This window comes from Physcomitrium patens, chromosome 10, assembly GCF_059467195.1.
Source record: "Physcomitrium patens ecotype Gransden chromosome 10, ASM5946719v1, whole genome shotgun sequence".
In the NCBI taxonomy this organism is placed as follows: domain Eukaryota; kingdom Viridiplantae; phylum Streptophyta; class Bryopsida; order Funariales; family Funariaceae; genus Physcomitrium; species Physcomitrium patens.
This window is the reverse complement of record NC_143419.1, coordinates 17,776,750-17,800,852: the sequence shown is the minus strand read 5'-3', so window position 1 is coordinate 17,800,852 and position 24,103 is coordinate 17,776,750. Positions and strand designations below refer to the sequence as shown.

Below are 24,103 nucleotides of genomic sequence, written 5' to 3'. Positions count from 1 at the left end.
ACATGTGGAACATAGCCAAGGAAACCCTAGTCTAGTGTGAAAACAACAAAACACATAGAGAAAGAATTATAAGGTGGAATAAAAGGAAGGACCCTCTGCTCCTCATTGCCTGCTCATCATTGATGATGTTGCCATCAGCACACTGAGGGGAGGCAGTTATGGATGAAGGGAGCAAGGATGTAAAGGTGTGGCTTCCCTCATGGGCGGCAGTATGGCTGGCTGGGTATCCTTGATGTATTGTTGTCATCAGCATGAGAGCAGAATTTATAATCCATGTGGTTGGTTTTGAGAATGTGGAGCCATGGAGGCCATTGCAAGCAACCATTTGTTTGTTTGTTTGTTTGTTTGTTTGTTTTTCTTTTTCTTTTTTTGGAACAAAAAAAGAAAACCTTCATTGCCTTAAAGAACCTAGCCACATGGGGCATAGTCAGAAACATTATTACAATTGAAACAACATTAACAACTCCATGACGTTGTCATGTTGTGATTTGACTACTATATGAAAATAATGTAATTATGTACTTAATATATAATTTATTAAGTAACATGGTGAAAACCATATTAGTAGATTTTAGTTGGTTGTAGAATATAATTTGATTATTACCTTGAGAAGAGGTTGTTTAAAAAGATTACTATAGAATTTGTATAATTTTAATTTTCTTTTGATAGTGGCTTTTAAGATTGGTTTTGATTGATAGTAACTTCTAAATATTTAGAATCATCTTTGTTAGACATTGGTGACCTTTGAAAACTTCTTTTGGTTGTTTTATTTGGTATTTAGAGCATAAATTATATAAATCTTATAAGAAAAAAGATTGAAGAAGGATTTTGGTAGCAAAGGGAGTAATTAGGGCACCAATATAGATGAATAGAGATGAATTATGAAAATCTCCATTCCTATTGATCAAAAATCATGACCAATGGGCTTTGAGGAGGCTGCCCGAGGCCATATTAGGGATTAGGGTTAGTTTCTCGAGGCCATTTGAGTTTTGAAGGCTAAGGTCAGAAGTTTTAGGTTTTTGGCTATGGTTTTAGTGCAAGTTTTGTATGGTTTGGAGTTTATATGAAAGAGATACAAGTGCTCAAAGTTAAGGTATTGTTTTGGGAGCTATTGTCACTCTTTTTGGCATAACGCACGCAAACAGATGGCAATTGAGGATCGGCAACCGCAACTAGAGAGAACATTTTTGCGGCTACACTTTTCACATAATTCTTACTAGATTCTAAGTTGAAGTAAAGGAGTTATTGGATTTTGAAGTCAGTGCATGCAATCTAAGGATAGTAAGTAACCCGATTTGCTAGTGGTTGTCTCTTGAGCTATATCTTGAGCAATTTGACAAGGTTTTGGCTCAAAATATCAGGGAATGTGTAATTTTATGTTAATAAACTTTTTGCATAAGTTTGATGATATTTTAGTATTGGATTCTTGAGATATTAAGAAAATAGTATTTAAGTACTTCTAAATTAGGATTTAGAGTATTTGCTAGGGTTTCTTAGATGCCAAAATATTGGGAGTGAATTTGTAGTTGGTTTTTTTTATGATAAAATTTAAGGGTGGATTCTACCTATCTTGTAAATTTGAAACAAACTGAACAGTTAGATCAAGAGTTATGATTTTCTAAAGTTCAAGACAAGAAAATCCTTCGTAGGAAAAATATGTTTTGAAGGGGTTTTGTTATATTTTGAGTTTTATGCAAAATAAAGGAATTTAGGGAGGCTAACACAATATTCATATAAAGATTTAAGATACACTCTCTATAGTTAGATACCCAGTGTATTTCCAGATACTAAATCATGCCATACGACAACATCTAACCTACTATGGCAGCTACAACCTTCAGGTCTATCACCAAATCATTTGGATCTACTTGAAAATTGATGTTGGGCTCAATTCCTATGGTGGTTGGAACATGAACCCTACAATGGAGCCAGAAAGGACCCATTGAAGGTTCCCACTCACCATGGAGGAGAGAACTTGATAATTTGAAAGTATTTTCAAGTCTTTCAAAAAGCATCTTTGATTAGATTTGATTTATTGGTGGAGGTTCAAGGTCTAAGGCATGCTTCATATATTTTGGAAAATGCCAAAATTAGCTTAATTTCAACATTGATCTCTGATAAATTATGGATTTTCTAATAAGAGCTAGAAAATAGTGGTTTATAAGAAAAATTGGCATCATTTTGATAAGACGAATCACTGTTTTCAATGAATTGCACCTATCTTACTTGATATTGCAAAGAATTTCATTTTTAAAGATTGCAAAATGACTAGTATAACATTGTAGATTTCCAAAATAGGATGTACCATGGCACATATTATCTACCATAACAATGTTACTGCAGATATGAGATTCTTCTTTGCAACCCACTATAGTAGTTGGCAATGATGGCAAAGCTTCCATGTCAACATTAAGACAAAATGAGTCCATCAATTGGTATCCTTCAAGCACTTCAAATCCATTTTTAAGACAAGATTCTACTATATTATTGACTTGTCGAAATATTCTATCATATTGACTTGTCAAAACATTTTTACCATCTGAGTTGAAGGCAATTAGTTTGCTATACTATGTTAGTTTGCAAATGACAAACCAGTTAAGTATGTTATCTAACATTTTGTAGATTAGGAAGGTAATGGTTCAGGTAGTAGAATGGTGGAAAAATGGAATGGCAACCAAATGCAAGTTATAAAGTAGACCATCAACCCTAACTTAGATTTGAATATCAAAGAATAATATTCCTCGGTGACAAGAATTGCCTCTGGCCAAGGCAAAGGACTATGCAAAATTATTACTAGGAATGTTGGAGATGATCTATAAGTTTATGCCTACAAGAACATGAACAAATTGGTTGACCATTTGGTCATTGAGACAAGCCAACTTTGGATTTTTGAACTTCTCTTTGTAATGGCTGATGACTGCAGTAGTCCATTGGAAGGAGAGACCCACCAATGTATGCTTCATTTTCATTGAGACAAAGCAAGTTTGAATTAGGAGGGATTCTTAATCTTCGCAAATGACAAACCAGTTTGGTTGTTTAGAGAACAATTTCAATGCATTTCTCATTGTGATGGCTTCATAATCATCTTCCTCGTCTTCTGGATGGAAGAATGCATCCATGATGTTTTCAACAATTGAAGCCAAAATCTTGAAGTGGAACTCATTGTCAGAGCTATCTAGAAATGTATCCATAATTGACTTTTTCTTGTTCACAAAGTATGATTTCTTTGCTTTGTTGGTCAACGAAATGTACGCTTCCCATTCAACAAAATGTTGGCGTTCATTGTGACCGCTATAATTTTCTTTGCTGAATGATCGCTTGTAGAATTGAATATTCACAGTGCACCAGCACTTCACACTGGACCCATCTCTGTCCTCACTACCACTGTGCACACAAAACAAACATTGAACCAAAGAAACAGCCCTGTGAACATTGCCAGAACAAATCTCAACTCTAAATTCAAGAGCATGCTGAGGCTGGAATGGCATATCGCCCTTTGACATGGAAAATACTAGCCGGAGGGTTTAGGGTGCGCAAGTATGCAATTTTGGTCAGAACAAATACATTGCTTAACTTAGGCGCCAAGCCTGTTTTATATTCGGCAAATTCGGCGTCTTATTTTTAGAATGCTGAAATTTATGAGGCCTAGACTGTAGGGTTCCTAGGAAATCATGTTTGCAGAATCTTTCAGCAGATGCATGAATACGATGAATGAGGGATGGATAGATGGATGAACCAAGGGCAGGGTGACCTGGACCCGGCCCTCCTGGAGTCGAGGAAGAGTGACAGGGACGAAACTCCCCTCCTCCTCCTCCTCCTCCTCACCCTCCCTTTGACCCTCATTCCCCCACCACAGTTGTTGCTAGTGCTGCTGCTTCTCCTCTTCTCTCTCCTCCTCTTCTTCTATGCCCTGACCTGTCTCTCATCACCTCTGTCCTGCACTTTCTCCTCCACTTCTTCTTTGCTCTGAGCTGTCTCTCATCACCTCTGTCGTGCACTTTCTCCTCCACTTCTTCTTCTTTGCACTGACCTGTCCCTCATCACCTCTGTCCTGCACTGTTCATTCCTTGCTCTCCACAAACTGCCACTACGCCCTCGCTATCTCGCTCATTTCGCGATTTCGCTGTACCTGTGTGGATGGTCCTCAGTTTACAACCGCTGGACTGCAGTTGAGTTTGCTAGAGATAGTGCCTTGACATTAACATAGTCGCAAGAATGGAAGTCAGTTTAGACGTATCCTCGCCTCCAGATGGGGTTTGTGAACGTGCGCCTCCAAGCAGCCTTAGAGCTCACGTAGTCTGGACTGACCTGTGCGTGAACGTCCAAGGAAAAGGGGGAAAACCAAGCCGATCCATCCTCGTAGGCGCAACAGGTTCTCTTTAGCTCCCACGACGAATTCAATCATGTAATCGAATTGCCTGATGATATGCTCAATGTCGTACCTTAGACTAAGCAAGCTTAGTGCTTGTTTCAAGACTTAAATCTCGTTTAACCTCCACTGTGTCTTGCATTGCTCATGAAATCCAACCTTTCTGGAGCTTGGATTAGGATGGTCATCCCCATGTACGTATCACTTTAGGGTGTGCTTAAAGCTGGAGTAGAACGGGATAATACTCAACATAGGTGATTGTCGCCTTGTGTGAGAATTTCAAGCTGGTTTTACAATTATGTATTATCTCTGCAGGATATGTGGAGCCGGGGTCGATTTTGGCTATTATGGGACCCAGTGGGTCAGGGAAGTCGACCCTGCTTGATGCTTTAGCAGGTATATCACCATGAGCTGCATCTCTAAAGTTCCTTCGCATTTCATTCTGCGTCTTGCGGTGTTGTTTGCACAACTAGTCGGGCAATTCGTCTTTTCTTAAAAGATAATTCATTTTTGTCTTGCATTTCTGAAAATGTTTTTTTCAGGGCGACTGGCTCCAAATACCGTTCAGACGGGCGATATTCTCCTCAATGGACAGAGCAAAACCTCCCTTTCCTACGGCGTTGCAGTATGTCGACCTCACTTAATTCTTCCTCGTTATGTTTTTCCTAGAGGTTGTTAGGCATATACTCTTTCATCCACTGATTAAGGTTCATAATCACTTTCAGGCTTATGTGACCCAAGAGGATGTCCTTATAGGCACTTTGACGGTATTTGAGAGTATCATGTACTCTGCGAGCTTGCGGTTGCCAGGTAACATCACAAAGACAGAGAAGAGAGCGATTGTTGATAGAACCATCCGAGAAATGGGGTTATGGGACAGCCAAAATTCATACGTGGGTAACTTTTTCTTGCGTGGACTCAGTGGGGGAGAGAAACGTCGCCTAAGTATCGCATTGCAGATTCTAACTCGGCCTCCATTGCTCTTGCTGGATGAACCTACTAGCGGCCTTGACAGGTAAGTAGCGTGTCACTTGTTCATGCACCTAAATCTTATAATATCTGACGGATAGCAGTGCTTCTCAAACTTATAAGCGTGATTAATGTGTTTGCATGTGAATGGTTGGTTGCAGTGCTGCAGCTTACTTCGTAGTGTCAACGTTAAAGAACTTGGCCAAAGAGGGGTGCACCGTGGTCTCGTCAATCCATCAACCCAGTAGTGAAGTGTTTGCACTTTTTGACAATCTCACTCTCCTCTCCAATGGCCATACCATTTACTTTGGGGAGACTGCGAATGCCTCTGAGGTGAGTGACCTCACCTACGGTCCATTTTGGTTTGTTACAGTGCCAGAGTTAAAATTCCTTGTTGAGCTCTATTCAAACATGCCTGGTGTTGTGAAGATAGTTCCAGTTCTTGAACCCTTTGGTTTCCGCTGTTGATTATCTTTGGGTGGAGTAGTTTTTTGCAGCTTCAAACCACCCATGCCCTCCTTTGCGAAATCCATCGGACCACTACTTGCAAATTATCAATGCCGACTTTGACCAAGTGAAACACGCCCTAAAGAACCTTCGAGTTGATGTGAGTCTTTTTCGTCACGATCACCAATCTGGATTCGAGCTATTGCTCAGATAAAATGACGCAGAACTGGAGCATAAGGTAGTTTTTTTGCTCTAATAATGTCATTGGCTGCTGCCGACATGTACAGGATGTGGAATCGACGGATCCATTGCTGCTGAAAACTAGGAAGAATACAGAGGAAGTGGTGAAGACACTCTCAGCTGCGTATCAAAAAAGTGATTACTCTATAGCTACACGATCCAAAATAACTCACATCCTCTCTCAATTTGTAAGCCTGCCCTTCTTCGGCCAACACATTAAATCAAATCCCTTCCATCTTTCTCTGTGTCGTAAAATAACTGGAACTTATCTGATAGGTGACAACACACAAGTGATGTATTAACCCAACTGTTATCTGTTTGCTTGATCAGCAGAATGGTAAAGCCGGGCTCATCGGGGGTAGCGGGAGCCATGCAAATTTCATCCAGCAATGCGTCACTCTTACACAGCGCTCATTCGTAAACATGACGCGAGATCCAGGCTACTACTGGCTTCGTGTTGCCATGTATACTATGGTTGGATTGTGTCTGGGTACAATCTTTTGGAAAGTCGGTTTCAAGTACAGCTCTATCTTGGTAATAGAAAACACATTCCTTCACTACCTCAGGATATTGCAGCTAAAATTAAATGGTGCAGATCATTAAAACCTTCTATTAAGAGCATATAATTGATTTCACGTAGCCTTACGATGGTGTCACTTGTAGGGTCGAACCGGGGTTCTGTTTTTCGTGGCTGCATTTTTGACATTCATGTCAATTGGTGGATTTCCATCCTTCGTGGAAGATATGAAGGTATTTTATCACGAGAGACTAAGTGGACACTACGGCGTGGGAGCCTTTGTGGTGGGGAACACACTGGCTTCGCTTCCGTATCTGTTCCTGATTGCATTGACGTCTGGAACCCTAACCTACTTTCTGGTGAGGTTGCATTCTGGGTTCGGCCACTACGCATACTTCATTCTCATGCTGTTCGCCGCCTTGACATGTGTGGAAAGCCTGATGATGGCTGTGTCTAGCGTTGTTGGACGCAACTTCCTCGCGGGCATTGTAATTGGTGCAGGCATTCAGGTTCGTGACTTTCCTCGTCAACACACTTGAGCAATACAACACAAAAGCTTCAATGCCTGTATCTAAATACTGTCAATTTTCATGCTACATTAGTCAACATTTACAGGTGAAGGCATGTATGCATGGTATTGGCTCTTACCTTGACAATTCATCTCATTTTGCCATCAAAGGTTGAAAAGTATTGGAAGCCAACTTTTGTGGTTGAATTGCGAGCAGGCAATATATATGTTAGTGGCGGGATACTTCCGGTTGTTAGCTGACGTGCCCAAGCCGGTGTGGAGGTATCCGATATCATACATTGCCTTCCACACCTACGCCATTCAGGTGCGTCTTAAATTTCACAAATAGTTCATGGCATTGTCAGATTCGGTTGCAGGAGTTGTGGTTGCATCGCATCTGATGCGAACTGTAATTTGAGGGATGAGGATGTAGTTGAATCTTATGCATCGTGAGTTGCAGGGATTATTCAAGAACGATTTTCCAGGTCTTACGTTTCAGAACTTCTTGGGAATGGACGGTAAACCTATCGGCCCAGACCTGTCGGGGGAATATGTGCTGGAGCAGATATACGGCATTAAAAACAATCGAGGAAAGTGGGGTGATTTTGGCATCATAATTGCCATGATAGTCGCCTACCGTATCTTGTTCTTCGTTTTCATCAAGCTTAGTGAAAATCTAGGACCCCGTTTGAAAGCGATGGCCAAGGAGTACTTTGCTAACAAACCAAGTGAACATCCGGCTGATTCTGGAAATTTCAACAAAAACTCTTAACGTAGTACTGCTAGATTTTTGAGACAATGAAGTATGACAGTAGTACTAACCATCATACAGAAGTTAAATTTTACTTTTCCTATTGGGGAGATGGCCATCAGCTAAAAAGCAGTAATATCCTTGAGCTGGAACATCATGCTCGCATTGGCGTAAAGCGCTGGCATTGCGTTCTAGATATTTTGACGGATACTTTTAACCGAGTGGATCCGTCTATCCTTGGGCGGAGTGTCATTCAATTTGTAACATCGTTTTACTCTTTTATTTAGAACAGACTGTCGACACGAATGTACCATCCACAATGATCGAATTAACCGCAGTTTAATTGCACATGGGACATGTCGCAAATGGAAAAACTCTTGATGATAAAGTGAGCGGTCATCTAACAAGTTGTGTTTAGTGACGTAGAGTTCTGGAGCACGAGACATTATCTTTAATTGCTTTTACGAAGTTTCCTTGTACCTCTAACTGGCACCAATGCTGTAATTTATCCCACTATCTGTATACCGGTGTGTTGAATAGTTGCAGACAAGTCCGATCTTCTGTAATCTATCCTCGTACACACAATTCGCAGATGTTCTCTCGCGTCGTTAATAACTAGTTCTTACCGAGAGAAATAGAACTCGCATCACCCTTCCAAAAGTATGCTCAAGGTCTTTCACTTAGGAAGAAATTAGTACAGAAATCAGATTTAAATAGTATAGAGACTTATTCCGCATGATTTTGTGTAGTGGGTTTACATAACTACGATAAAGTTTCAGAATTCGCTACACCTTCAGAACATAATTCGATCAAATTAAACATATTACAAATTTCTAAAAGTTTCGTTACTGAAACTATCAGCAGTTGGGTAACAAGGCAGTTACTTAAGCAAAACCTATTCTCCGTGCCAAATATTATCTTTGCATCTTGTCATCAAAGATCAGCAACCGTGTCATGACAGTAGCTGCCCTGACTAGTTACACCATACTGGGGAAGCAACTTTGAAGCATGATGTTGAGATGAGCACCATGCAGCCTTCGGAAATTTCAGATAAAAAAGTTATCACTCGTCGTAACAGTTACAACGAAGAGGGGTGGCCCTAACAGCCTGGAAAGTACAATGCAGCATTTTCCACATGATAGGAAGGTGTAGGTATCAGCAAGTACTTAAAAGAAGTAGGTGCGTCTCTAACCCTCATGCACCGTGCGCATGGGACATTAGAGTCTGGTGATCGGACCTACTGTTGGGAATCAAGACACGATCCAAGGTCCGAGCTTTCCCCTGGAATCTTTACAACAAATCATCACCTCAGATCTCTACGCAGCTAGAAGCCACACCAGAGGTACTTCTTCTCGTTTCAAATACTTTGCAATTTGCATGATTTGCAAGTCACTAAATTTCGTCGCATCTTCTGCACCATGAGCCTGACCCCACCACGTATAGTTTTTTTTTTACCAGTTTCTGCACAACTGCAGCTTCAAGTCTGATTTTGGTTCTCAATGGCAAGTTGAAAGAAGTTGCGAGGATTCTGTTGAATGGCATTTGACAGCCATCTCAATGACACCCTCACATGATCGATTTGCAATTTGCGTCTCAGTCATTGAAAGCACCAATGCACTTGCTCTCTAGCGAAGACAATATGCTTTCAAAATTACTGTAACTATGACAAATTTCTTGCTGAACCTTCGAGCTTTAACATAATTAAAACCCTCTCGAAGTGAGAAGTCAAACTATTCACTGGTATTAACACGACAGTCGCCGATGGTTTTCATGCATTCGGAAGGATTGAGCACATCCGTACCTCAATATAAACGCTGGACATAAGTTCGCTACAGAAAGACGTCACATGCAATGCAACGGTTCCACTTTTTGTAAGGTAGGGTGTGAATTTAAATGAATCGAGCTCATCATTTGGATCCACACGTGAGCTACAAAAAACAATTGACTTTCACTACATATTTTTCATAACACAACTCGAAACCTGGGGCATCCACCTGATCGATGTACTTAGAGATTTTATCTTCATTTGTCATTTCAAAATTTTCCCCACAAATGAATGATCGTTCAGATCAAAGAATAACACCACCTGACCTGCACTGGGTACAACAACAGCAACCCTAGTCAATGGCAAAACTTTGAATTACCCTATTGCACAAGCATTGGCTACCTGAATCCTGAAGCACCATAGCACAAGTGCATTCTCAACTTCACTCTCCTGCCAAAAGCCTTCCTTAAAACCCAATGTGCTGTCGGATCACTGCAGGATCTGGTGGACATACCTGGACGACTTGCAGGAATATCAATACCGGATTTCTACACATACTGAACCCGAAGGTTGGCATCCTCAAAAGCGTCGTCACAGCGTCCACATATTTTCCCCGTTTGTGCTCCAGGAGACAGGTGCATTGATTAACGCGAAGCAGTCAGTTGAGAGCCAAGAAGGAATATCAGCACAGCCAGAAAGGCAGACAGACGTGTTCGTTGAGCTTTCCCAGTGCTACTCGGGGGCTACAGAAGCAGCTCTGGCGTCGTACGATAGCTTGTTCATGCAACAAACTTTGTGTGACTTCATGACGTCTGTGTGAAGGCCTCTAACAGGGCGTGCATACCTCATAAGCACTTGGTAGACCTTGTAGGCAGCAAACCAGCGCTGATGTTGTCGACACTGGGTATCTTGGAGGAGATTGCTCCTCTCCTCCAAGCCTCATTTACCAGTGTCTGATCAATTTGAGGTGATGAGGAATTAGAGGAGCACAGAGAGGCGATTCTTGGGGAGAGCAACTGTCGTGATCGAGAGTTGTGTGTGATGATATTTGAAAATGATGTGAAGGAGAGGAAGGGAGACGGTGTGTTTGTGAGGAGCAGGGAATAAAACGAGGATGAGAGGCAGGATAGCTGGATGGAGCGGTGGGACAGGAGGCCGTTGGCGGATGATGAGCAAGCGAAGTTCGTTGCTCACAAAACAGCTTGTATTATTGATTGTGCTTGTGCTGTTTCTCATCACCATTGTCGGGCACCACCGCGACGCTTTTATTAACGCACGTACGTCGTAATCTCTAAAATCACCCAGTTGTTCTTGGTCATCTGTAATTCCTCTTGGATGTAGTGATTGGGTGACCTTAAACGATGAGGCACTGTCCACACCCTGGTGCCACTCATAGGTTTCCAAACTTGTCTCCGAAAGAGCTCTCCATGCTTGAAAAGTTGTATTTTTAGCAAACTGCTTCTTGCCGGTAAAGGTACCAGTAGTAAGATTCTTCGCAGGTTGATTGAATAATTTGTACAACCCAGAATCACACTTTAGTTTCAAGCGATCTGGAACTCATGGTTTGCCTGTTGAGCACCATGCGATTGCGATCTTCGTAGATTGACTTGCGTGTACAGGCTCATCATTTTTATGACACATATGTCACACATCAACCGGAGGTTTGCATTACTAAATAATCCTTCACTCAGGCTCACGAAGGAAGTAAGAAAATTTCTGTGATAATAATGTGGTAGATTCGGCATGTAGGTTTGGAGACAAGCCATCAGGCTCAATTTCTGGGGCTGATCGAGGGAGACCATGAGCTTTTCTGGTGCGATCGGTCGCAATTTCGGACGGATATTTGCAACATGAAAGGAGATATTCGAATGCTCACGTTTAACGGCAACAAACCCATCGTTCTGTACGCCAAGGACCCCGCCACATCGTCAGTGACGGAGATCGTTAAACCCTACACACGCAAGTGGGAGAAGAGCTGCATGGACACGGTGCACGAGGTAACGCTCCGAATTGTGCCAGCCAACTCCCAAACCGATAAAACACCTTGCGATGTCCACCACAAGGTCCCCGGCGTCGTGTTCAGCACCAGTGGCTACACAGGAAACTTGTTCCACGAGTTCAACGACGGCCTCATCCCACTCTTCATCACCAGCCAGCACTTGAAGGGCGAAGTCGTGTTCATCATCACTGAATTTCACAATTGGTGGCTCACGAAGTATTTCGAAGTGCTGCAACAATTGTCCCAGTATGAGATCATTAGCTTTGAGAATGACACTCGCGTACATTGCTTCCCCGAACTTGAAGTTGGGCTCCACATCCATGACGATCTCACAGTGGACCCCAACCGCATGCCAAATCACGAATCAATCCGCGACTTCAGGAAATTACTGGATCGTGGGTACGAAAACGCCTTGAGATTTGACTCTCCCATTCCCGATGTTTCAAAGCCTAAGTTGAGCATCATCGTGCGCAATGGCACGCGTAAGTTTCTAAACTTGGGTGACATTGTGACGACGGCTGAGGAGCTTGGCTTCAATGTCTCGCTACTAAGCCCCGATCCCACCATGGAGCTGAAGCGTCTCTTCCAGTTGCTCAACAGCACCGACGTGCTGATGGGCGTGCACGGTGCCGCCATGACGCACTTTTTATTCATGAAACCCGGCAAGGTATTAATCCAAGTGATTCCGCTAGGCATCGACTGGGCTTCGACCACGTACTATGGCAAGCCCACAAAGAAGATGGGATTACACTACCTCCCCTACAAAATTCTCCCCTCGGAGAGCTCCCTGAGTAGGCAGTATAATGCAAGTGATCCCATTTTGGTCAATCCTGACGAGATTTTTAATCAACAAGGCTGGTGGACCATGAAAAAAATATTTCTAGAGGGCCAGGATGTGCGTCCTTCACTGACTCGTATGCGCAAGATTTTCATGAGGGCGCTTAAAAAGCTGAAACGACCAGTGACGCCGCCACAATCTAGTCGCACAGCCACCAAAGGCGGTTTAATAGATTAAGATTGATGTCCGATAAGGAATTCTGGCAGTGCAGCATTGGCAAAAAGTTCAGCATGTAAATCTGTTGGAAGTGCGATTAATCCAATATCAGACAAAAAGATTGAGCTAGTTAAGAAATTAAAGAACTGTGTTTAATCATTTAGTCCACTTCTATTCTGTCAGTGGAAATGATATTACACTCGCTGTTGGACTAACTACATGATCCGCAAGAATTTAAGATTGCTCACACGGCATCCATCGGATATGCCGTGTCCAGGGCATCCCTACAGCTCACTGCAGCAGAATGCTCTGCATCATTGTGCTAGGGTACAGCGTCATCTTCCTGGATTCATTCGCGGTAGTTTTGGGGGTTCGGGGTTTGGTAGCTTGAATAACTGTTTTCCAACTTCCTCCCGAAGCACCTCGAAGGGCAGGGTAGTATCCATCATCAAACGTTGAAGACAGTCGTGTGACGTCTCCTGCCCTTTCCAGCGAGATTCATTTCGGGGTTGTGGGATTGCAAGTTCAGCAACTTATGCTTAACAACAATGTCGTTGAAGACGATTGTGGAACATAAAAGCAGTTAACAATGGGAGCTGCAGGAGGGCAACGCCGGGATTTTCCGAAAATTAGCTATTCTTGAACCTAATGTTAGCACGTATTCAATCATGTGTCACCCTCACGCCACGTACCGTGAGTACTTCGCAACAACTCTACACGGTATTAGAGCGTTCAAAATAAGCACTGATGATATTCTTGAGTATTCGAAATATATCATCACAGACGACAGTAGCAACTCTGTTTCAACGTTCCGAGGAAACCAGCAAAGAATTACCGGGTAAAGGTTCTTCACTGGCTCTCTTCGTTGATAGCGCTGATTCCTTAATTCATTCTACCTACATACCTCTACTACGTCTGATGTTTGTAACAAGCTTTCAAAGTCGGAGTTATGAAGCAGGTTTCCTTACTGGGTACATGATGTGATAAAATCCAGAATCCTGTACAGAATTACGAGTGAAAACCTGTCTAGTTCAATTTGATAATTGTATCTGTTAAAATGCAAGCTTCTGGTTTCCGACTGTGCACTGAAACAGTATTTCTTTTTGTGGTACAACTCTTTCTTTTACAACTTAATTTTGGTTTAATAAGCTGCATGGATTTTTGGATTGTTATAATTAAGTGCAATTAACTTAATTATAACAATGGTCATAAAACAAGATTGAGCTCATGGTTGAATGGCATTGGATTCACAACAATATTTATTGAAATGTAAACTTCACTAAAATCCCAAAACGAACTTTACAAATCCATGTGCCAACAGAAAAGACTCATTCCAGGGCAGGATTGTAACATTAACTCAAAGGTCCACCAATGCACACAGCTCTCAACAAGACCACCTAGTTAATAGCACAATCCATTAAGCACACCACAACAGTGATGATAACCCTCGACACAAAGGGGGAGCTCCATGGGCAATAAACTTTGTAACCAGTTTAGAATTGCTGAGGGGTATGAACATTCATGTACAGACTGTGCATCTTGATATGACTGATCACTGGATCGGGGGTCAAATACCTCACCGATAATCCCCTTGCCAAATTTCGCCTGCGGCAATAGTTGTTGGATGTTAATAATAGACACACTGAGGATAAGCACAAGCAGAAACACTTAGCCCATTCAGTTCAGAACATGACCAATAAACATTAAGTGACAGGCGTGCTGTACCTGATTGCTGTCGCACTTATACTGTTCTTAATGTTCTCATCCACAACCAGAATCTGTCTCTGCAAATCGGTTGGACGGAGTTATTTTACAAGAGAACATCTACTTCATTACTTCAGGCACTGCTACTATGAGAAAAACATGTAGACAAGATGAAGATTCTCTCACACCTAAACAATTAAAATCTACAGCAATTTTGGAACCACATGATAACCCCTGGATGTACGACATAGACTTATGGGTAGGATCATATACGCAAGGCTCCTGAAACAAGCTATGTAAAATTGATATTCACGTCAAAGCTACGAGCTTACAGAAATGTTCCAAAATTAGGAACCAGAACACTCACTCGGTTACTATACAACACGTCGTCTTCAAACACAAGGCGACGTGCATCCTTCCCACTTTGATTTATGCACACAATTCCATAATCTTGTAATAGAGCTCGCACCTGCAGAAAGTAAATTTCACTTTTATTTTTTATTTTTTATTTTTTATACCTCGTCTTCATACTACAAAGGTCTGACTCAAATAAATAAAGGCTCGCCATACCATAGTTCTCTTGACACATATTTCACAGATATCATCCCGCTACAAGTGGATGATGTGGACGGCTTGGGAAAATGCATGCAGACACTTAAAAGAGCAACTAACCTGATCTGGTATCCACACGCCTGGAGTTATAAGGGACTCAAGCAGGTCAGTTCCACAAAGCAGCATGACTCTTGCTTTTTCTGCAAAAACAACCATCTCCGCATCATTCAACACAAAAATGCAAAAATATTCACATAACATAAATACGGCATGCACACGTGGTGACCTAGAAAATCTGCGTAAATACCAACATCCTACATAATAAGAGATAAACAACAAGCTTACCATCAGAGACTAAGTTATTGGAATTAATCGCCGTTTCAATCCGTGCTAGCACAGTGATCGTTCTCTGGGAGGAACTCTGTTTAGCCTACTTCAAGCAACCCACCCAAAATTTCGACTTCAGGCTCCACTACAACTAAATTTGCATAACTAAAAGAACAAGATTTAAAACCCAAAAATAAACTAAGTCAAAAAAGTGTAAGATATTTTAAGCAAGCAGGGAGTGCCATGCAATTCTCACCTCCCAGGGGTCTACCATTATAATAGGTGAATCAGCAACTGCTAACTGGCACATCCTAATACGGTGCTCTGCGGGAGCAAGACCCTTGCCATTTTCACATGCACAAACATCAGCACCTAGAGACAACTGAGTCGCACTAGAAATAGGGCTTCTTAACCCAGACTGACGTTAAACTAAAGTTTCCTGTGCAGTTGGGCACCCATTTGGTTTAAATCATTAAAACAAATTACTGTCAAGCTTGACGTGATGGTTCTTAGAGGAAAATGATAAATTCACCAATTTGCTGACTAATTAGTTCATTAATTAAAATAAAAAATCAAGCTAATAAAACCATTCATAAAAGTCGTTCTAGAAAGGAGCAGAATTATCTACAAAAGAGAATTGGCACCTTCTTGTGGTATTGGTCATTAACAGGAGACATGTACCCTCCCAATACTTGATAACCCTCTGCTCTGAGAGCATCCCTTCCCAACTCTGCATAGAATCAGTGAAAAGAAAAATGCGTAAGTCTCCCTCCACATCGGTGAACACAACAAACATCCCTCAGCGGTAGTACTCAGCATTTGGCACGCAAGTAGCCATGCAAAAGGTGAAAACTGAAGACAAACTAACCGAACATGCGAAGATGCATATATGTTGGTGGATTAAAGCTGCCTGGGGCTAGTAGAACAACGCGCGACTTTTTGCTGCAAAAACATCTCCAAGTGCATGAGGTATCATTTCAAGATAAATTACTGACTACCAAACAATGCTTACATACTTGACAGCAATACAATCGCAGTATTAATTCTACACACAACATCGAGACTTACTGATTTCCACCATCTAAGAGATTGGCATGAACAACGAGCTTCTCCATAGGCAGTGGCATCTCAACTACTCCTGTGCACATTCATAAGATCAAAATTACACAACACTATTCCTCTCAAATCAAACAAAAGTAAATAAAGACAACATGCATCGTTATGTTTGCAAAATGCTCAAATTAAAGAATTAATGGAATGAAGTTAGGATCTTGTATTTGAAGAGCTATTAATATTTTGAAGTCTTAGGCACCTGGAGCAGAGGGTGGGCGAGGAAGCCCAGGTACAGGTACGTGCCCAGGGGTCCCTTGTGCAGGTGATCGGCTACGAGAACCCTGGCGATCACCCATAATCTCAGTCATAGCTTCGAAAAGCTGCACCCTAAATGTAGCCGGCAGCTCCTTTGCTTTGGTCTTCTCTTTTTTCAGAACCTCATCTAATTCCCAGTAACTAGGACGCCCCACCTTTTTATTCCAATCAGCAATCTGCTTAAATGCGGTAGAGAGATTCGACCATTTACGTTCGATTTCTTTAGGTTGTCTATCCACTCCAGCGCCCAGAAGAAGCGTTCTAACCTCCTTCCACTTATCATTGGCTGACTTAAACACCTGTTTTCCTTTCTTTCCAGCTGCTGCGAGCTTAAAATTAACCTCCCGGAAGGCTTTCACGAGAGCGTCCATTTCAGCATCCTGCCACATCTCTGCTCTTTTCTTCCTAGCAAACCCTTCCTTGTCCGACCTTTCCTTTCCGTCACCATCTCCTCCATCCTCATCCTCACCAACTCCTGCTCCTTCGCCACTACTAGCCCCAAGTTCACCTTCAACTAAATTGCCCTCGATCCCAACCAGACTAGAACCCATTCGACTCTGAGTGTCCCTGAAAGGAATTACGGGGCTCCCAAATGCAGGCACTGTAGGAGGAGTCGCATTAGCATTTACACCAGAATGAACATGTTTAAAAGGCTCCGGAGTCCTTTCGACCCCTTCAGACTCCTGCCACCATTCCGGACGCTTTTGTCTCTTGATGGCTGGACCAGACTCGGGAAAAGTGGTGCCCCCGCTGTCCTTGACCACAGTGTCACGAGGAAATTCATGGTGAGGAAAGGCACCCTTCTCTATAAACGACGTGAACGCAATCTGGGAATCCCTCACAAAACCTTGTCGGTTTGAGTAACCAGAATTTGTATAAGATGATTGTCTTTTCCCTCCAGAGAAGCTGTCCCGCCCAAATTGGTTGACAAAACTGTGGTCTGCTTGGTCTAAATTAGTAGCGGTAGAGAGGGCCCCTTCGATTAACGCGGAGGGAGGAGCCCCCTGTTCCATCTCTGCAATTGTCAATTTCAAGGAAAAGTAAACAAAGAGAAAGAAGCAAACTCAAACGAGACAGCCAATTGTTAAGCAGTATAATCAACTGCCAAAGAAACTGAAATTTATTAATCCAAAACTAGAAGCTTCCGACCCCTTCATATAACAAGATTAAATGCTATAAGCTACTTTTGACATGACGTTTTGAAGATAAAGTAAAATCTTCTGAGTCACAACACCTCTGTCCAAATCAAGCGAGATGTTCCAAGTTGTTCACTTAGTATTAAGATTCTTAATGCTTATCGACTCACAGTACTATACAAAAACCGCTAAGGTCAACTACTCCAACTGAAGCTAAGAAATATCGAGGACGGCTGTAGAATACCTGAAGCGATCAAAATGGCAGGAAATGTGTTGCAGCTTCACTCTCTCTGTTTTTCCATCCTGCAAAGTCAAGTCCATCAAAGCCCCTAATGAGTAGAAGATTCGAAACTAGGGCTTTGATATGTACAAAGAGTTGAGAGCTTCTAAAACTTGGAGCATGAATGCCGTCTCCACTACTACACCTGATACGGAGCTCTCAGATTAAAAGAGAGTCAAAATTACGAAAGCTCAACTTTAGGTGCACACACCGGAGACGCCAAGGCGCTCTTGTAGTCAGTAGGTGGCGCCCGGGACAACCACAGGGAAGGAAAAATACACTCGAAGACATTACGAAAAACAAATTCAAGACAGCCTGCCAGCACGGTTGTCACCAATCTATGGCGAACCCTCACGCCCAACGCAGAGGTATAAGACCTCCTGACTGGTGTCAGAGTTGTGGGATCAGAACCAATCCAACCGAGAAGTACTGCACGTTACCGCGCTTGCGCATTTGCCAACGTCACTATGGGGCTGACTCTACATCACAGCACTACAAAACTAGTCGCAAAACTTTAAACCAGGGGTCATATATTCCGAAATTGTCACAAATTCATGGCGTAAACTTCTCCCAGCTCCAAAATGAAAGGGATCCTTCATAAGTTGTGAACGAGCAACAACAACGAAATCCTGTCGTGAGAGATGAGCTTGAGCGCAAAGGCAACCGATGGACCAAACTCACCAGGAGGACAGGGCGCACAAGGTCTTTCAAGAGTAGTTGCTTGCTCGATCAATCACCAAAACCCCTGTTTGATGGCGACGAAATCGAACTTATCTTCATCAGCATCGTTTACCAAAGTATTCAATACAATATCAATCGTGACAGAGGCAACAAAACCCTAGAGAAACCTCCGAAAATGGAGTCAGAGCAGATGGACGACCACGAGGAGGTTGAAATATTTCTCCCACTATTAAACTACCAGCAGCTGGCACCACGATCAACCAATTTCGGTTTTAGCAATTGTGACACAGTATAAAATTCCCTGCAGTGAAGTTAAGTAAACCTGGCAGTGGTGTGTGACAGTAGTGGTGTCAGCTGCCAACAGCACCGACGAGTGTGAAATGTGGAATGAGAAACAGAGGAGGAAGCAATAAGAGGAAGAAGAGATCAAGCAAAACAGGGGGAAATGAAGGGGTGACAGCCACATCTCTCAATCAGCCCCTCTCCGAAGAAGCACACAAGAGAAGGAGAAGAAATAGACGAAGAAGAAGAGGCAGAAACAGAAGACTCGAGGATGCTGCGGCATCGACTGCCAACCCCAATACCCTCCCCTAACCCACCTCATGGACTTACATGCTTACCTTCATTCGTTCATCTTACCTCTGCTAACATGCATACATACTAACCTACCTACCTGCCAACCTGCCAGCACCTTCTTCCTCTTCATCTTCCTCCTCGTCATGGGAGGGAGGCGTTCGTATCGTCTTTCCTAGATGTCAGAATCCCGTACCAGGGGGGTACATGAAGGGGTTTTGGTGATTTTACACATAACACATTTTATGGCATCTTTCCACTTTATACTATCTTTAAAGGAAAACAATTCTTGAAAGAACTACAATTCACCAAAAATAGATATATCTGAAGGTTTCCAGAAGGGAAGGGCACAGCCAAGTCGTAGATGAAGAGGGGGAAATCACAACAGGGCAGCAGGCAAACACAAGCTTTAAAAGTTATGGCCTCTCATTTGCTCTCCTAGGTCTAAATATTCTTTGAATTAACAATGAATGTTGTCTTTATTAATATAGATGTAAATGAAGATAGTTGAAGCAAAAAGTACAAAACTAATACAATATTGTATGCAACTAAGCTTTGACATAAACAAGAATTTATGCATGGACTTATTTATAATATTCTAAAATTATAATTTAGTTATAAAGATTTATTGTTATAGAATTATAGAAGTTAAGTATTATTAGTATTTTAAATATGTATGTATATATATATATATATATATATATATATACACAATTTTGATTCTAAAGGTATTCCAATAATTTTGTTGATTTTATCTTGACTTAAAATATAAATTAAAAGTATGGTTTCTAACAATTGAGCTATTATTCTATGTGTATATAAATCTCTTCTTGTTAATGTTATTTTTTAGTGATATTTTCAAAATGACAGTTTTTTGAAATAAACTAAAAAAATTCATACTCAAGCTTACTCAAGTAGCAAACAAAGATGGTGAATATATTAACAGGGCACATAGAAATGCATTTAAATTCTTTAAATGGAACAATGTTTCTTTAAGAACATCCATGCTGATAACAACTTCTAATACAAAAATTTTTGGAATGGCATGGGATATCTTAATGTCCAATACATGGGTATTAGATGAGGCATAGAGTATTTTGAGACTTCCTCAATATAAGCTTTTTAGTAAGTTTTCTAAGTACTTTTTAATTGTCCACATATTTTTAAATCATAAATAAGTTGGATATTGTATCAAAATTTAGAATAGAACCATTAGAAAAAAAAAGGTTTAAAATTAGACATATAAAGGTTATTACTAAAATATTTATATTCAGTATTATTATTTCTTATTTGACCCACATATTAAATCCTATTTTTTTTACATTAATTAAAATTTAATTTTGCAAAAAAAAAAAAATCATAGGTTTAATTATTAAGAAAAAATAGGTAATAAATGAAATTTAAAATTATGTATGAAGTCCATGATCATAGTTTTGAAATAATAAAATCACAATGTCATTTTATCAATTTCTAATAGAAAAAAATATTTTTAATAAGAAGGTTGAATGAGTAGTTTAAGCAAGTAATTAGATGTATCATTCCAATTTCTTTATTTTATTTCATTTTTATTTTTTCCATCAAGATCTTTTTTATCAAAAATCTGATCATATCTAATGTGTAATATACTAAAATTATGTAATTAAATAATATAACAAAAAAAATTACATTGGAGTTGTTTTATGACTATCTTTAAGTAAAAATATTATATAAATTTTAATAAAATTTTACATTAAAAAATAAAAAGAATGAAAAAAATGATTATTAAGTGCTCAAAAAAAAAACTAGTCTTTTTTCAAAAATAAAAATAATAAGGAAAGATGTTGAAACTTTAAAATTGATATACTATTTTATTTTTATTTTATAATTATTTGTGTAGTTTATAATGTTGCAAAAACTTGTATAGTGAAATCTATATTTGTTACTTGTAATGCTCTTTAAATACAAGTTTTTACCTCAAAAAAACTTAAATTAGAGTTTATATAAAATACAGAATTTAAATATAAGTCTTCTAAAAAATTATGATACTACTATTAATTAAATTATTTAATTTTTAAAATAATATCTATTTGAGACTATAAATTAGTGTAAATAAAATATAAAAAATATTTAAATTCTCTTGCAAGTTTGATCAATATTTATGCTCGGCTTATTTTGAAAAAACCGCAGTATTATTAAAAATTTAATATCAATAGCACAAAACAATATATCCAATAATTTTATTTAACCATTATTTTTAAGACAAGAAAAATAAAATAAAAATAAAATTTGATTCTCTTCCAATGAAACTCTAACTTATGACAACACATAATTAATATAATGAAATTTTGTTTTTATTTTTTTTAGTTTCAAAAAATAAAATATTAAATTTTTATATTAATTTTGGGTAAATTAAATAAAAAATAATAAATATTTTTTTTGTCGATTTTAAATTTTTATAATAATTCATGTTATTTTTATTTTTTTAAATTAACATTATTTGGCTAATTTTCTTTTGTAATAAGAATATGTTGCATTTAAAAAATCGACATTATCAAGAAAAACACATGCTAGATTAAAATTTATAAGACCAATTATATCTTCCAGATATTACTTCTTTGAATTTGAATGTTATATCAATTTAAATACAATGGTTTTGGTTTTTTTATTAACTTGAATATAAGTTATGGTTCTAGAAAGAAAAGAAAGAACTATATATATATATATATATATATATATATATATTTATATATATATATAACCAATAATAAAATAATTTTTTTGAAATTATTCTTTTTTATCTTGATCTTTATTAACATGGTTGAATAAAAATTAAGAATCTTATTCTAAAATCCATATTAAAATAAAAGGTTCTAATTGAAGACTACATATTCTATCAATAAAATCTGATTTATTGAAGTAATTAAAAAAATTATGAGTTATAAACCTAGCCTTAATTTCATACATCAATTTAAATATCTATAAATAGTTATTATATATATTTTAAAATTTATTTATAAAAAAATCATGATTCTTTGTCAAGGATAAGAACTCAAAGAATATAAATAAATAAATGAGATTTTTTTCAAAGAAAGATGATAAAATGTATCTATATATATATATATATATATATATATATATATGAAGAAATTGAATGGCTATTGTGAAAGACTAAGAAACTAAAGACTCTTGAAATTAGACTTGAAGCAAGAAAGGAAATGACAAGAATGATAAAGAATTCATTCTAGCTTTTATATATAGATATATATAAAATTAGAAGCTACATAGTGATATTCTATAGGACCTCTAATATGTGTCTAACTTGCAAGATATTTGTTTAATTCATGAAGTAGTAAGAGCTAAAAATCCTCTCTATCTACTTTAAGAGGAGAAGTAACTATACAATAAGTTTAAAAGGTAGTAGATATTAATTGTGTGATTATTTTAATAATTAGTTAGTTAGTCAAGTGGTTGTAGTTCCAACTTTCTAGATAATGCTTTCTATGCAATGATTACTATTTGATAAAACTTAAAACAAGTAATAAAAAAGAAAAAAGAATGAGATAGAAATAATAAAATGAAATTAGTTGTATAAGAAAAAAAAAGAGAAAATAAGTAGTTGAATGAAATAGAAAAATTGAATGAAAATAGGCATAATTGGATGAAAATAATATAGTTGGATGAAATAGTATAATAAAATAAAAACAACACTATTGGATGGAGATAGCGTTGTTAGATGAAACAACACAATTGGATGAAAATAAAACTACTAGACAAAATAATATTTTTGGATGAAAACATCATAGAGCATTAGCAAAAACTTCTATGGTAGAGCAACAACAACAATAACAAACCTCTAAGGTAGAGCAGCAGCACCAAAAAACCTCCCAATTTCAAATTCTTATAACTTTTCCAATTCAATTAGAAATTTGATGATTCTTTTATCCAACCTTATTAATTTTTTTCCTCCTAATACAATAAACATGTCTAATAAAAAAAATCAATTAATTCAATTATAGGTGGTTGTAATTTAATTTCACTTATTGCCTTTGAAGCAAAGGTTACCAATATTAATTAATATTTATTATTATTATTATTAATTTTATATTTAATTTTAATTACTTTATATTTAAAAAATTATTTAATTTTAATTTATTAATTTATTAATTTTAATATATATATATATGTAAATATAAATTATAATAATAATAATTTATTAGTTTACTTTAGCATATAAAAGTTACTCTTGCTACAAAAATCTTCCTAGCAATCTAATATTTAACCCATGAGAAATATCCCTTCAAAGTTGAGTAATTGAGACTGCAATTGTAGCCTACTCTCTTCACTTGGAAATTCACCAAAAATTCAAATCGCCATTAATTTCTATGAAATAAGTTTTCTTAAAAGCTCAGCTTATAGACCTTTTTTTTTCTCAAAGTTTCAAAATAATCCAATCATAAGGCACTAAGGATTTCCTTTTCAAAATTGAGTAAAATCAAATTACTAAGGCAAGGAACTTTTTTGTACTCAATAATTTACCAAAAAATTGTTCCAATTCTAGATTAAGTGAGCCTTAGTTCATTGGAAAGTTAAAAACAAGACGATTTTTTTTAAAAAATTCACTTTCAAAATCATGAGAATAGAAGACTAATTGAAGAAAATCTGAGGCCCTTCAAATTCCTATGACTATTGAAGTGTTTGGGAACCACTAATTCCAATGGAATGCCTTTTAAACCACAGTAAGTACCACCCACATACAAAATCAATGCCTCCACATATTCACAAGGTGCACAATGAGATTTAGAATCCAAATGAAATTAGAGTCAGGATTTGAGACCAAAATTTGGCATGGCTTTACCTTTCATAAAAAGAAAAAAGAGAAAACAAGAGCTTGGGCAATCAAATCCTCTTATTGAAGTGACTGGAGGCTCATAGGAGGCAACTACA

The 24,103-nt window shown here is 38.6% G+C and overlaps 3 protein-coding genes and 1 long non-coding RNA gene across 11 annotated transcripts; 2 read left to right on the top strand and 2 right to left on the bottom strand.

Moving 5' to 3' along the window:
* Positions 1–3,836: 3,836 nt before the first annotated feature.
* Positions 3,837–8,149, top strand: LOC112287925 (ABC transporter G family member 11). 7 transcript variants are annotated; one of them, XM_024531569.3, is made up of 11 exons: positions 3,837–4,372; positions 4,685–4,765; positions 4,912–4,994; positions 5,095–5,384; positions 5,500–5,671; positions 5,826–5,945; positions 6,073–6,213; positions 6,356–6,559; positions 6,689–7,051; positions 7,268–7,375; positions 7,511–8,149. In XM_024531569.3, exons 1-11 carry the CDS (start codon positions 4,216–4,218, stop codon positions 7,820–7,822), a joined length of 2,031 nt encoding a protein of 676 aa, XP_024387337.1. In that variant the 5' UTR covers positions 3,837–4,215; the 3' UTR covers positions 7,823–8,149. The 7 variants fall into 7 exon arrangements, with proteins under 7 accessions (XP_024387337.1, XP_024387338.1, XP_024387336.1 ...); XM_024531570.2 differs by having other exon boundaries at positions 3,842–4,372; positions 6,359–6,559; XM_024531568.2 differs by having other exon boundaries at positions 3,842–4,372; positions 5,077–5,384; positions 6,359–6,559.
* A 1,666-nt stretch (positions 8,150–9,815) lies between these two features.
* On the bottom strand, positions 9,816–10,193 carry LOC149988319 (uncharacterized). Its single transcript, XR_016505273.1, has 2 exons — positions 10,081–10,193; positions 9,816–9,892 (listed from the first exon to the last, which is right to left on the bottom strand). It is a non-coding gene; the product is annotated as an uncharacterized LOC149988319 (long non-coding RNA).
* Positions 10,194–10,439: 246 nt separating this feature from the next.
* Positions 10,440–12,774, top strand: LOC112287927 (xylan glycosyltransferase MUCI21). Its single transcript, XM_024531576.2, has 2 exons — positions 10,440–10,843; positions 11,316–12,774. Exons 1-2 carry the CDS (start codon positions 10,681–10,683, stop codon positions 12,578–12,580), a joined length of 1,428 nt encoding a protein of 475 aa, XP_024387344.1. The 5' UTR covers positions 10,440–10,680; the 3' UTR covers positions 12,581–12,774.
* A 1,256-nt stretch (positions 12,775–14,030) lies between these two features.
* Positions 14,031–19,221, bottom strand: LOC112287926 (uncharacterized). 2 transcript variants are annotated; one of them, XM_090253940.1, is made up of 12 exons: positions 18,608–19,221; positions 17,891–17,949; positions 16,455–17,525; positions 16,211–16,280; positions 16,011–16,084; positions 15,787–15,872; positions 15,399–15,482; positions 15,161–15,245; positions 14,936–15,015; positions 14,631–14,732; positions 14,285–14,343; positions 14,031–14,164 (listed from the first exon to the last, which is right to left on the bottom strand). In XM_090253940.1, exons 3-12 carry the CDS (start codon positions 17,521–17,523, stop codon positions 14,053–14,055), a joined length of 1,821 nt encoding a protein of 606 aa, XP_090110066.1. In that variant the 5' UTR covers positions 17,524–17,525; positions 17,891–17,949; positions 18,608–19,221; the 3' UTR covers positions 14,031–14,052. The 2 variants fall into 2 exon arrangements, with proteins under 2 accessions (XP_090110066.1, XP_024387340.1); XM_024531572.3 differs by lacking the exon at positions 18,608–19,221 and adding an exon at positions 18,138–18,418.
* Positions 19,222–24,103: the final 4,882 nt, after the last annotated feature.